At 39.2% G+C, this 15363-nt stretch overlaps 1 protein-coding gene across 1 annotated transcript in view; it reads left to right on the forward strand.

Moving 5' to 3' along the window:
- LOC106891544 (slit homolog 3 protein-like) overlaps nucleotides 1–15363 on the forward strand; it is a 554801-nt gene that overhangs the window by 379756 nt on the left and 159682 nt on the right. Inside the window, exons 13-14 of the mRNA XM_014948178.1 lie at nucleotides 1208–1351; nucleotides 3960–4123. Of these exons, the coding sequence (XP_014803664.1) occupies nucleotides 1208–1351; nucleotides 3960–4123 (308 nt within the window). The remainder of the gene's footprint in view (nucleotides 1–1207; nucleotides 1352–3959; nucleotides 4124–15363) is intronic.

Here is a 15363-nt window from a genome sequence, read left to right on the forward strand (position 1 = left end):
GCAACCTACCATTTTTCTCAGGCTGATAGTAGTGAAAAGAGGTGGATTTTGGCTTTTGTAAGAAGAATAGGTCATTTCCTCCCTATTTTTCTTCCAAGACTTCTTCTAAAATACCACATATGCAGATGACAGTGACAGTTTGAGTGTTCTGGTGTTTGGTTGTCTCAGAGGGAGGAGATCCAGCTTGTTGTTGGGATTGTATGTGCTTGTTATACATGACAGAACTCTGGCTGGATAATCTAAGAGAACCTAAACAATTACTGCCTGAGATTTTCTGGCTGAACTGATTAGTTCTGCCAACTGGCTGCTGTGTAGCTGTGCAAAATATATATTTTAAAAAGGGATGTAAATTGCCTTTGTGCTGCTTTTCCACAACTGCACAGGAATCTATTGTAACGAATGGAGTATGTTCCTAGAACTGTAGGACAATGGAGGGTGGAAGGGAACTCAGATGATCACTAGCCAATGAAACTGGAAAACCCATGCTCAAAGCAGAGCCACTTTATTAGGACAGAGCAGGTTGCTCATGGCCTTATTAATTATCATTGATATCATCACCTTCAATGATGGAGAAGGCACAACTGCTCTGAGCAACCTGGTGCACTGCTTTATTGTCCTTAGGAATGAAGTGAGCTTGCCTTTCAGTAAGTTTTAGTCCAGCCCCTACAGTTCTCTCTTCTTGTCTCTGAGGAGAATCATGTTTTCTTTCCTTCCATGATCAAACTAACCCTTCACTGCTTATCAAAAGATGTCAGACTTCCAGAATTGCAGTTAGACTGAAGACAGCTGTTGGTACAGAAAATGGAAAAAAAAAGGATTCTTCTCATTGTAGACTTTGTGCATGGATGTGTGCATGGAATAGCAAGATGGGGAGTATTTGCCATTTCTATGTATATTACGCTGAAGGCTTCTTTAAATATTTGTGTAGAATTTTGAACAAATTGGGGGTGAGGGGAACTGGGAATCAAAAAAAAAAATCTTTTCAGTATTTTAAGATAGCTAGTGCTGGTATATGTCTGTATATTCCCCAGCTAATTTTGACTGGTTTTTTTCACCTTTTTAATGTAACAGGCAAATGAAGACCTTTAAATGTGGGTTAGCTGTGGTGACTGGGCTAACGTTTTTTTAGATTTAACCCCAAAGTTCAGGCTATCTTTATTTGATTATTACAAGATTAATGTATTATAAACCTTTCCTCTGTTTTCAGGCTTCTCAATGCCAATAAGATCAACTGCCTGAGGGTAAACACGTTCCAAGGTCTGCATAATCTCAAACTGCTATCTCTTTACGACAACAAACTGCAGACCATCAGCAAGGGGCTCTTTGCACCTCTCCGATCGATCCAGACTCTGTGAGTATGCAGGCGTATCGTAAATGACAGCTCTCTCTTTTTCTCCCCAAAGATGTTGCCTGTTTTTGCAAAGGCAAAATGTCTGACATTAAGACAATTTGGAAGAGACCCCAAGGTGGTAGCTTCTCCTTTTCTGACAGAAATAAAAGGAGCAAGAAAAAGAAGTGTTGCATAAATTCAGCACAGCCAGCTATCGATGTAGCCTGCCCGTAGTGACATAAATGTCGTAAGTGCATGAAGCTTCCAAAGTAATTCATTCATACTGTTTGTTGGGAAGATAATACTTAAATTTCACTCTGTATGATACATGAACAGCAGATTCTGTTAAAAGCATTGCCTAACAGTTTTTAATGAGCTAGTGAATTGGCATTTCTCCTTACTGGATCTGAGTCCTACTGTACAGTTTGTGACTTCTGAAATGATATTTCAGCTGACATTCCACTTAAGGGAAGAGATACATTGTATTATTTGATCCATTATGAAAATCCAGTAAACATTTTCTGAGTCTTTGAATTGGAGGCATTAGGAGAAGAGGTATCAGAAAATTGGAAATAAAAGTATAGAAATGACTTGATATTTTACAGAAGGTTTTGTCCTAAAGCTGTGAGTAGTAAGATAGTAAGGTAAATAGTTCTCTTTCAGAGCTGGAGCTGGCAGCCTGATACAATGAAAAACAAGGAAGAACTCCCTCACCCAGTATTGTGTATGTGTGTTTATATATATTCGTGTGTGCATATATAAATACAAGGCTCGGAGTGTTTATGTAGTATGTAAGTATATGTATACGCAAATACTGGAATATATATGCACATTATGTATGCATATACATACACATACTATAGTACTGGAAATGTATGTATACACATGCACATATCTATTTTAATACTGGAAATGCGTTGGCCAAATTAGTTTTGCAAATGTTTTAATTCATATAAAAATAGGGATGATTTCTAGCAGCAGGGTGCCTGCTACCTCCTCAGGCGGCCATAAGCACAACCTTAATTCCCAGCAGATACCTGGCCAGTATGTATTGCTGCAAACCATTAAGACATCAAAATAATCATGTACAGATGCCTCCATCCCCCCATCCTGCCTCCCCACCTCTACCGTGCTTTCTTCTGCTGCAACATGCTCTGTACATAGATATGTAACCAAGGGTGACAGAGAAGGTTCATTTACAGAAGTATGTGAGATTTGTCAAGTTAAACAACAGGTAAACATCCCTTAAGTTAAGAAGATTTCTCCTTGGTTTCCATGGGGTTTTATTAGCACTCCTAGTGGCTTAGAATGGACTTGTTGCTTCACACCGAGACACTTTTTCATTAAATGTTTTGATTCACTCTCCCACGTTTAGTAGAGTGAGTGATTGCCATTTTCTGCCTGTTTTCTAGAGCAACAAAATCAGTCCTGTACCCTGTCTTTATATGCTTGTTTGGTCCTTTCACATCAGGAATGGCTCAACTACAACAGTGATCTGCAGTTTCTTCAGGCGCTTTCTGCTGCGTATGATTTTGCTTCCCACTCCTTGACAGCCCTTGGCCTGTTGGATTTTATACTTATTCTGTTAAGTGACAGTTCATAAATATAACTGCAAACAGAAAAGAAATGAAGTTTCTACAGATGGAAAAAAACACAGTAACAGAGCAGAGTTCTTGTGAAGTTACAACTTTACACCTCTGTCCAAACCAAATTTAAACATCTGTCTTTTTTTCAAACTGTCTTTGCAGTTATTGGAGAGCTGTGTCCTGCTCCCTGGGAAGTTAGAGGGACTGGTGCGAGTTAACTGAGATCAGAATCAGGCTCTGAGACAGATCTGACAAACTCTCCTGATGTAGTCTCAACTTTGTCAAGCAGAATGAATCATAACAGCAGCAGAGAAACGCTGTTTTTTTCTAAGATCCTCCAGCAGATTTCTATTAACAATGTCTAAATATCCAGTTAAAATCAGTGCTATAATACCTATTTCCAATTGCGTGGGAAATATGTTGTGCAAATAGTGAAGGATAGATAGTTCTACCTTGCATAAACAGTTCTCTCTCAAAAGTAAAAAATTTTGGTCCAAGAAAAAATACATATAAGGGGAATACTATTACACATGATGAGTATATGCAAATATCACTTTCAGTCTTCAGAAAAGACCTCTGGATCACTTTTGGCTTTACCCACGGATCCAAGGCACTTTACCAATTCACATTTTGATCCTGAGGAAACTGAGCTTGCCAATAAAATTTCTTTCAAACCAGGATACAAAATGATCTCCAGGTCGTGTGCATCTAAAAAGGTGCATTTCTCTCAAAAGGCAGCATATCAAGCTGTCGGGACACAACACTGGACTTTGTAGACAGGAGGTGTGTGTCCTTTAAGGCAGGCTTTGCTGTCTTAATTTTTGTTTCCTCTGTGAAAGGACTTGCAGCAGCTTAATGAGCTATGAAATGTGATAGCTCACAGAATTCTCCCATTCATGTGCAGCTCTGTGTGGTTTCCGCCAGGCCTGGGTTTTTGGAAGCTTATTCAATTACTCTACTCTTCGAGTTTGCGTTTGTGAAAAACAGTGATGGAGTACAGTGTCACAGGTCACTTCTGATTAAACATCCCATCCTTCTCGCAGACATTTAGCTCAGAATCCATTTGTGTGCGACTGCCATTTGAAGTGGCTGGCTGATTACCTGCAGGATAATCCGATAGAAACCAGCGGCGCTCGCTGCAGCAATCCGCGTCGCCTTGCCAACAAACGAATCAGCCAGATCAAGAGCAAGAAGTTCCGCTGCTCAGGTAATTCATTTATCCAGGCTGTACTGCACTTTCAATTCAGAAATAAGCAGGTCCAGAGAGCCTACTAATCGAATCTGCAGGACAGTGTTTGCTATAATGGATATTATGGAGCATCTTTTAAAATTAAATTTGGAAAATTCAGTTAGTTCTCCAGAAAGCCAATTACCTTATGGATTAAAAAAAAAAAAAAAAAAAAAAGGGGCAGTCTATAGCTGCCTTCTGTGTGTCTCTTTAAAACAAAGAAAAGAAAAAAACAGAAAAGCTTGTGATATTTAATTTTAAAGAATTACAAGGTTATAAAATGACTAAGGAAAACAATGAAGATGTATATGAATCCATGTGGCAAATGTCTTATTTTGAAGGGGTGGAAGGTGGCTGGATTGTCATTTGTATTCAAGCAGAACTCTTATTGACCTTAATGAGAGCTGAGCTCAAGTAAGTTCTCAGACCTAAAAGGCTGAGAACAGTAGGACTGAGTTTTTCATACAGCAGACATTTCTGACCCTAGGACATGGGTGAAGCAGGGGGTGAGGGGATGGCATCGATTCACATACTTCCATAGATTATTTTTTTAATATATCCACAAGTAACGTGCACTAGTTCAACTAAAATTGCCATCGGAGTTGGTAAGATTTATGGGTTTAGTAAGTTTTGAATCAAAACTTTCATCGTAGTTTAGGCAAAGATTTTGTGTTGTGAGCTAGATGGAAAAATGTTTCCACCTGAAGATAACCTCTGAAGTAACATAAACATCTTTTTCTCAACCCTATCCATTCTTTATTTATGGTCCATCTGTTAGTAAAAGGACATTTATTGCCTTATACAGCACAACTACGCAGGCTGCTTCTTCATGTGTTTTCTCTATTGGCTAGATGTATTTTAGATTACTGCATTTTTGTATACTGCAAAAACAAGCAGGTTTCAGTGAGCAAATCTGTTAGTGTGTAGTGCAAAGAAAAATGACTGTTACTGGTGGAGTACCTTGCAGTGTTTTCTATAAAAATTACCATGGTTTTTGTCTTTTTCCTCTGAAAAAACAAACAAACAACGAAATCCTGACTAATTGTGTTCCTGGTGGTAAAAGATTAATGACTGTAGATGGAGATGCAGCATGAAACTGAATGGGAGCAGCCCAAAACAATCCGTTGTGCTTTGTGTATCTCTGTGAGCAATGTGCTGAGCTAAACCTTCTCTTTTATGGGGAAAATGAAATAAAGATAACTTCATTTGCAGTCAGGTTTTCTTGGGCACGCTTGTTAAAGTCTTCAATCACTTGTGACTCAAGCCACAAAATTTATAACCGGAACTGAAATGATGACACACTTTTATCTAGGTTTTTGGATTGTGTCCATCATAGTAACAAGATAATTAGTCAGTAATATTCATATTTAAAGAAAGTGGAAATGAAAATGCATAAATATAATTTAGAAAGGAAAGTAGACTGCAGAAACAGATCAGTTTAAATCTGTGCCCAATTTGCCATTGTTATTTTCTTCTGCTTTTGTTGGTAGAGTAGAGAAATGAATGTTATGTATGTGTGTGCATGCCTTGAACAATGGTACAGGCTATTGGATAAGGCAAACACCATCTGATATCATTTATGAAAGGTCATAGCTAAGAAGAGCAACAATGCAGAACACAGTACCTGGTGGTGTTGAGAATAATATTTTGTGTGAGTTCTTATCTTGGAGGTCCTTTCGTTGAGGCATTAGCCTGTTTTTCCCTTGGTTTCCAGTTCTATGAGTATATCAAAACCACATGGAAAAGGCATAAACCTGCCTTGTGAAGGAGGAGAGCAGGGATTGTACAGCTTCAGAACAAAGATTTCAGCTGGATGAAAACTAATTCTATTCAAAAGCTCAATAGAGAAGGTATCATTGCCTGTAGAGTTTCCAGATGGCGATGAGATACATTGAACTCGACTCACTGTCTGCTCATATGAGACAGCGGGAACGTCTAATAGTTTAGAAGACTCTTAGTTTGTAAATCAATCCAGAGAACAGACATCCTTGGCACCTGTTCTGCTCAAGTTGTCCCTTTGAATCACGGCTGCTTCAGACTTGGCTTTTAGCAGGAATTTTCCATGTTTTCATTTTGAGGAATATGCTTCATCCCAGGATTTAACGCAGCACGTCTCTGTGCAGAAAAGTCCGTGAGGTATGAATCTTCATCATTCAAAGTCAGACTGTTGAGCAGTGCTTTGTGTTATCCAGGGATGAGCCTGCACAATCCCACTGGGATGGCAGTGCTTAGTAACTTGTCAGTGTCCTTGCTGGCTGCTGGATTCTCCCTGTCTAGTTTTTACATCTTTTGCTCATTGGATGAGAAAAGAATTTTTATTTTAAATCCTTTTGTAGATGTGCATCTCTCTTCTCAAAGGGTTCTTGTTTCAGGGTCCTGACATTTTCATTTAATATGTTTGATACGTTTAGTACATGTCAATGGTCAGAAAGATGGTTTTGTGAGCGAAAACACAGTGAATCTGAGGGGTTGATCAAGGAAGCAATGTGAGGGATTTTATCCTGACCTGGTCTTTGACTCTTGAGAAGGGATGAGGATGCAGAGAAAGCATGAGCACAGTGGGAGCAGAGGTACTCAGCCAGTGTCAGGATCACACCCACGAGTAGGTAAACTTAGGTGAGCTTAATATTTTGAGATCAGGGAAAGGACCAGTTCTGAAGTCATAAAATTCTGGGGTTGTCCTGAAGTGATCTGTCTGTTTTCCACATTCATTTGGATTCTACAACTTATCATGAAGGAGACTGTCATCAGTCTGAAATGGTAGAGGAACATCAAGAAGGTAATGTCAAGAGGACACGTTCAGAGATGCAGATGGGCTAAGTAGAACTGTATTTGATTAATTCAATGAAACCGTGAAGACAAAACCAAAGCAGCATAGTAAAAAATAAAAATAAAATATAGAAAACTTAGTTCCTTCAGTTGTTTCCTTCAGTTTTTACTCCAGCTCCCCACCATCCCTGTAAATAGTATTTAGCAAGATCTTGCCTTCTTTTTTTAACTCCCTATGGAGGCACTTTTCCCAGATGTTATTTCCTCCCTCAACCAAGTGACTCAAGCTCTTTCTGATAACGATGGAGCAACATCTGCAAAGGTTATGAGGGGTCATAGCAAGGAGATTCTGTGCAACAGGTAGATAATGTACATAATTCTTTTTAAAAGGAGAATTGGAAGCATCATAGCATGAAATGAAGGAACAGCAGGGAAAGGGGCATGTTTTTGCCTGGGGCTGAGAGACAGGCAAAGCTGTTGAATATACTATCAAATATGTTTAAGCCTCAGATTGCAATAGATACCATTTCTCATGTTTTTCTGCCTTCCATTTAAAGCAATGCACCAAAAAATAATAAATCTCCCCCTTGCTCAAGTCTCTCCCTACAGCTATAGAATCCGAGACTTAAAAACGTTTTTCTTGAAAGAGAAGTTAGAGGACAGGCTGTGACTAATTCTCTCTTCTGTTTAGCAAAGGGAAATACTGTCATTTTCAGTGGCAACAGTAAAATTCTGATGATCCTTTTCTTTTTGACTGCATCTGCCCACTGTGACCACCTAAAGATCTAATGGTACTTGTCAGCCTTAGGTCATTGAAGGCTCCCATTCTTAGTAGGAATGGGGGGGGGGGGGAAAAAAAAAAAAAAAAAAAAAAATAAAAAAAAAAAAAATCAAAAGGAATCCTAATTTCTGCATTTTCCACCACGGGGGGGGGGGGGGGAAAGAATAACAAAAATCTTCTGCTCAGTAGCATTTGATTAAGTTCACTACATGGCAGTTTTGTTTTCTGAAGCAGCACTGGGCTTTAGGAGGAAGGGAAATGAATCTATGAGCAGATTGTGTTGTCTCTGTGGTAGCTTATTGTCACTTCAAGAGTTGGCAGGATCCTTGGTTGCTGTGTGACACTGTGTATGAAATAGCTTTTGCAGAGAGCTGCCCTTGTATTCAGCTGTGTATCTTTTTTTCCCTGTGATGTGTTTGCATTTTGTAGTATATTGTGTATTTCAGAAACAGGGAAAGTTCCACCATCCTTACAGACACAAACCACGTGTCAGTAATGATCAAATAATAATCAAAGCCTGTGTATATCTATGAGCATCACATCACAAAAGCTTTTCATCTTCTAATTTTTGGAAATAAGTATCTTAGAAATAATTTTACTATTTGAAATACTATGAATTAAACCTGTCCTCCTGCTTCCTCTTGCATTGGGGCATACATTGTATATTTTAATTAGTTACTTCAGTTCCAGAGAGTGCTGTACAAATCAAAAGCTCTGGGAATAGGCGGAGGAGGACAATGAACCATCTGCCAGCACAATTCTCTCCTTTTTGGACACTGCTCCTTGTTAACCCAACCCAAATCAAAGTCAGCCTCTGTGGTGTATGTGGATCCAGAGACTGCATGTTTAGGGTTAGTGTCATTAGATAGCAATGTAGTTGCTGTTTGTTCACCCATAATTTTCAAAGGCGTTTGTTAAAACTTCTTCTTACTTATTGTAGTTTTCCTCCTAAATCAATATGTGTCTTTTCTAGTCTCTGCCTTCATATATATTCACCTTTCTTGGGTTATCTGTCTACTTTCAGTTCCAATTAATTTGTTAAAACCTCTTCTTAATTATTGCAGTTTTCCTTCTATAATCTATATGTGTCTTTTCCAGTCTCTGCCTTCGTATATATTCACCTTTCCTGGGTTATCTGTCTACTTTCAGTTCCAATTACATGCGATGACCTGAAATTTCCTTCTCTCTTCTCTGTGTTTCTTCAGCCTTAGGAGCTTAGAGCCTGAGCAGGCACCAAGCCCTGACAGCTTGAGGGTTTGTCCGTGCTGGAGGTGACAGTGGTGGGGACTGGCAGCTCTGCACAGCATGCTCTAGGCCTGGTCACATTTGTGGTAAACCTGGTCTGAGGCCAAGCTCCAGCACTTTTTCTCACCAGGGCTTTTACTCAAGCAGAGTGAGGGAAAGGCGTATGAAACATTGCCTGTGATCTAGACAACTGGAAGATTAACTGCATTCAGATTTCTTTCTGTGGGGCTTTTTGTGGGTGCTTTATTTTGGTTTTATTCAGTTGAATGCTGTGTGTTCTGCCTTTTTTTTTTTTTCCCTGAAACACACAAAGACTCAGCAAAAGTACCTTCAGAAACTCTCTGAATATAGCAAAGCCGAGGATATGCTTTTGTTGTGCTTAAGAATAATTCTATCTGAATATGGAAGGTTGTTTAACAGCAACAAATCACCTGTAGATTAAATCCTAGACTGAATTCATCATTGTGAACCTGAAGTCTTCAGTGCATACTGTAGCTGTGTATATTTGAGCTTTGGTCTGCATGAAATTCTCCTGAAGTTGAAGTCATTAGAGAACACAAGGCTAATAGTAATGGAGCTAAATTCCCTTGTACTGTAGAAATGTTCGTGTTGTAAAAGTAATTTGGCTGCACTGTATATTGACTATAGCCCTCCCTTTTCTGTAAATTTTTGCTAGCAATTCAGATCTTTATGCTAATATTTGTGTCAGTTGCTGTAACCCTTCATTAGCTCGTGCTGAACACTCTGGGAAGGTTTCCTGCACTGCAGTAGGGAAAAGCAGGCAGGATGGAAACCATTTAATTCAAGGAAGCAGAAGCTTAGCATAGAGAGGTGGGTCAGTTTGGCAGAGACTGTGATTCTTATTAAGAATGGAAATCAATATGTCCCTGTTAAAAAGTTGTTTTAAGCCTGTGCCTCATTTTATTTTTGGACTGTGATTCTTAATAAGAATGGAAATCAATGTGTCCCTGTTAAAAAGTTTGTTTTAAGCCTGTGCCTCATTTTATTTTTAAGTTGAAGTAGTCTTCAAAAACTTAAACATCTGAACTGCTTTGTCACCAGCCAACATCCTTATTTGCAATTATAGTAACGAGGCAATGAAAAGAGGGAGAATGAATATTGAGTCTCAGATGCATCCATATCACTTAGGCATCTAAATCACATAGTTGTGTGAGATTCCCCGCGTAGGCAGTGTATGGAGCTATATAGATTCCTCACTTGAGATCTGAGTTGTCCTCTGGAAGTGTCTTCATTAGCTATGGCAGAAAGCTGGGTGATTACTCTTATAACTCAAAAACTAAGGTGGGATGAAGTTTGTTCTCTTCTCTCACATTGCCATTGCGTGTGTTGAGATTCAGCTGAGCAACACTTACCAGAGATGCAAAGTTAGCACTTTTTTGTGGGTATAGCGGTCACTTCAATAGGGTAAAGAAAATAGTTGGAGAGGCATTGGCATGAAGAGAGCAAGTCAGCTAAAACCAATGCAAGAACCTGTTTGAGTTTGAGCCTGCTGTTGGACAATAAATTTTCATCTGACTATTCTGAGACTGCGGCTGCCTCCTGAGGTGTTACAGCTTGATGGGACACTTTATATAGAGTCCTACATACAATTCCTTAGCAAACTGCAGATTCATTGACTGATAAACATTACAGATTAGATTACAGGAGGTGAAGAGCACTAAGAGCAAGCCATCCAATGTGGCTTGGATGTAGAGGATATCTAAAGGGTGGGGTTTTTCATGAAAACTGGCATATATCTGGAGATATGATCATTCTTTTTTCAGTATATTTTTTTTGCAAACACCTATGCAGAATGTTCATATGTACATCCAAAGGCTTATGGAAATTTAAAAAAAAAAAAAAAAATTACAAGTTAGCGTGCTTTCCTGTTTATTTTCTATTCCATTTGTCAGAAAAAGAAAAAAAAATATGGGTACATTCCTGTGTGATTTTTGCAATTGTCTACAACAAGCAGAAAGGCCAGAATGTGCCTGTGAAGTATTTTGCCTCTCATGTATTCTGGGGACATAAATTAGCATTTTGGCAGACTTTTCTTTGTGTGCTGATACCTCTTGTTCATTGTAGTTGATGATTAGCTTAGGCAGTTATTGTAAGCGATGTTTAATTAGTGCAGCAGAGGAATAGAGACTTGTTCAAAATATTCTCTAGGGGTTTCTCAGGAAGATGTTTGCAGGGCTCTGACTGCATTTGTTTCCAGTAGAACTGAAAGAGTTCATTGACACTGAAATTACTGCGTTTATTACAGATATTCCACATAATACTGTAAATCAGTATATAATATAAAAGTATTTGGAAGATATGAACTGTTACTTCTCATTGTTTAACAGAGTACTGTGGATGAATTTCTTTGACGAGCCTATGCCAGAATTGCTGCGTTATTAAACCAGTGTAGGAACAGAGATACTGAACTCTGTATCCTTCTTTGCTGGAGCCGTACAAAATTATTGGCAGGACTGCTAGTTATTGATATAATTTGTAAATAAATGAGGTGTGGATTCCAGGTTATGCGTACTTTGAATGAATCATGGAAGAAAATTAATGCCTCTTTGTGCTGTGTTGCATGAGTCACGAAAGAAAATTAATAATTTAATTTGTATATCAGTTAGGACTCAGGCTAGTTTGGCAGCTTGTGGGGATTGAAGGTTTATTGTGTCAGGTTCCCTTAAAAAGCTGCTTTAGTTTCTCTCTTAGATTATAAAGATAGACAGTAAATCAAATTGTTTTATTTTCATTGCTGTGTTCAAACCTGCAGTATGAGGTGCCTAAGTTAACATTGTACTTATTTTCTGGAGTTCCCAAGTAATTGTGTGTTGACTTTCTGCATAATAATGCTCATTCATAACTCAGTGGTGAAGCAGAGCCCCTTGCTGTATTATCTGTCATCTCTGCTCAAGTGCTTGATTGTTCTCCGTGTAGGCAATGAATAATCTGCTCGATGCTGACTTTGTTCTTTGGGCAATGCAAACCCTTTACTAAGGAAAGTTGTATTTATTTGAAAAGCACAAGCACTGACCTTCACTGAAGTCCAGCAGGATGTTCTGAGCAGTTGCAGAGCACAGCCACTTCCTCTCTCATTCCTGAAGCCTGCAAGAACATTTGAGATGTGACTTTCAAAAGCACTCTCCATTGGCATAGCTCTGCAGACATTAAAGTCAATGGGAGTTTTATTTCAGTGGGAGCAGTCAAGCCAAAACTGAATGTCCTACTTGATACATCAAAGTTGCAGGAATGAGTTACAAGAAGTAAAGTTGTTTGAAATAATCCTGGATGTTGGAAGGAGAGAGAATGCTTCTGTCAGCAAATGATGTACAAAACCCAACAAATGTTATGCCAAGAAACATAAGAACAAAATACTCCTGTTTGCCTTAATCTGTCTGAAGTAGCACATGTGTGCTACCTTGCTGTAAACTGCAGTTGAAATTAAACGAAAAAAAGCAAAGCAGTGGTAATTACAGATTGTCAGTCTAAGTGCCACCTGCATGAAAGGCCACTGGGAGCTGAAATCAGGCTCAAAGGGAGCTTAGGGAGCTTTTAATGCCAGAGCTTGGCCATCAGCTCAGAATCTACTGTTATTAATGTGAGCTGCGGTATTTCTAAGATTGCATTTAAATAAATGGAGAAAACCAAAATAGTGTTTATATGGAAAGGCGACACCAGGAGAGAGTAAGTAGCTAATAAAGAGACGGGTAGACTGAGCATCCAGTATGTGGTGGAAGATGCACATCCTTCCTGGAAGGAGCTGTTTGCAGTCCTTTGGTGGTATTTTCTATCATATTAGTTCTGTCTCTGAATTCGCCGGGGCTCTGTTCTTGTACAACTAACCCCAATTGTGCTCCAGGGTGTTCCTGCAGTTGTAGCATAAAGGATGACCTCTTGTATCCAGCACCTTTTTGCATGGGTGGAGTGGAGAGCAGCTCTCCGTGAACCTTCAGCTTGTGCTTCTCCATGCTGCTTCCTCTCAACGCTCTTCTCTCTTTGGCGCTGCCTAACTCTGACTCTGGCTGTCCATGGGGTTTTCCTTTGTGCTTGATCTAACCATGTGGTAGAACAATACAAATTGAACATGGTTCTGTCAAGCACCATGGAAGGCTGCATACTCCCTGCCGCATGGCATGCTGGGATACTTCTGCTGTTTTCAGAAGCATCAAAAGGTGAGAGATTCCCCTTTTCTCACAGGAAAAAATGAAAAAGGTGAAGTGTTGCTTAACCAGACTCTGCACACTGCAGGGGGGAGCCCTAGTGATGTTTACCACAGGCTTTCCAGGGGGCTTGCATGCAGAATAACCATTTCTAAGTAATTAATCTGTTTAATTGCTCTTACAGTGAAGAAGTTAGGCATCCTGTTGATTAATATGATTCAAGGGTGATTCCAGCCATACCTATAGAGGTGAAAAATAATTTTTGTCTTCTTACCTTATAAATAATGTAAGCTACGTCTCTCTATTTGAGCTGTCCAGTGAGTCCTCCTGCTCGAGGTACACTTTGGATGCTGTCTCTGTAACGAGCTGCTGCTACTTAACGTGACTTTGGAGCTCATCTGAGCAATCTTAATGTGTTGGCATTTCTTTATGAGGAATTACACTGCAAAAGAACTGCAGAAGAGTCTGCAAAGCTTTGTCTTTTATCTATTGAAATGACATGGGTAACATGGCCTGTATGAAAACAGAATTATCCAATAGTTATGTAGCACAAAGCTGAGTCAGGATACCCAAATGGGCCATTTCAGCTTAGACAGTTTAGATAAGATCTTTAATGTACTTCTGCCTAACTTCCCCCACTATGTAAAGCAGAGATATTACACCTATTTATAAAGGACTTTAAGAGCTTCTTATAGAATTTTTCTTACATGGAAATACTGCCTCCTCTTGCACATTTGTTACATATCTGTTGTGGAGCCATCAGAAGGAGGACATCTAATATCCTTAAATTTTAGCTGTAACTACTTATATGAATTAATACTGCCAATGTGAAATTGTGACGAACAATGTACCTCCTTTTTTTCCTGAAAAACCTATGAGAATTGTGATCTAGCAGTTACACGAAGAAGTGACTATTGGGATTCCTGGGGGTTTTGTCCAAGTTTTAGACCAAGCGATCTTTGTGATCACATTTTTGGTGCCAAATTTGAGGCAGCTGGATTTGTCTTTTCTAGAATGAATGTATCAGGTCAGTATTCAAGCCCCTGTTGAGACAGCTTGATTTTTTCCAGAACAGATCATCTAGCACTCCTTTTAAGTCCTTTGGGCAAAGCTAACTTTTAAAAACTGAAATCAGATTTGCTAAACAATGCTTAAAAAAAAAAAAGAATAGGACAAAAAGGTATTTGTCTCTGTTTTTAATTTCTCCATGTGGGTATTAGAAAGGCACCTAAAATTTTTGAGCACTTGGAAATGTGGTGTTTCTTCATCTCAATACTGCTGTTTTGTAGAATGGCATGTGTGTTTGTTTAATGATACTGAGCAATTGCAATGCCCTTGTACCTGTTAGTGGCGTCACATAGGTTGTGAAATCAAAATGTTATCAGAGTAACTGGCAATTCAGATAAACACAGTTGCCCTCAGTTAAACACAGGCCTTGCTGTTGCCTTGGCTACTTATTTTACAGCAAACATAATTCCGTTTAGTTTTGGAAATAACTAGAATCTCCCAGGCCATGTTTTACACTCAGCCAAGCTTCACAGAGTTCTCAGCTACAGTGCACACAGACTTTCAGGTATAATAAAATGACCAAATGGCAGGTCTGGAATAGTAAGCTGAAGCCAAGTGTTTCTTCTGTGCCTGTCCTGCATCTCTTTTCCATGACTTTCCACAGGTGATTTTATAGTGTGCAAGAAGTACTACATGTATGTGATGGTTAATTCTACTTCCCAAATCCTGTCATGTTCACTCAGAGCCCTGCAGAAGTGCACTAATAAAGCCCTGTGTGTAGAGATGGATATGCACACTTAAATAGTTCTGCAAGCAGATGGCTGAGTATCACATTAGTATCCCAGATGGGAATATCTTCATCGAGCAGCCACCTGTCCAAGTGATCTCAAGGCTCAGGTCAAATAATAAATTTTATCTAGTCTTTGGCAGGTGATTCCTGCCGTCTCACAGTCTAACAGATGACTGAGTACTTGCTGATCATAGACATGCTATTGATTACTTTTAACTCAGTGCTTACCTGGGTAACTCTTATTTAAACTCATTTAGAATTAAAAAAAAAAAAAAAGGAGGAAAAAAAAGAGAGAAAAAGAAAGAAAAGCGTGAAGGTGATGTGTGCTCCCTTCCTCTCCTGCTGAGCTGAGAGGGCTTTCCCCTTCTTCAAGCGTGGAGGCAATGGACTGATGCCCAGGCAAGATCAACTTGTTATAGCTGATGCGGTGCAGAAAGTTGTATGCCATCAAGAGAATGAGACCACT

Source organism: Calidris pugnax, unplaced genomic scaffold (genome assembly GCF_001431845.1).
Source record: "Calidris pugnax isolate Ruff unplaced genomic scaffold, ASM143184v1 scaffold27, whole genome shotgun sequence".
Taxonomy (NCBI): Eukaryota; Metazoa; Chordata; class Aves; order Charadriiformes; family Scolopacidae; genus Calidris; species Calidris pugnax.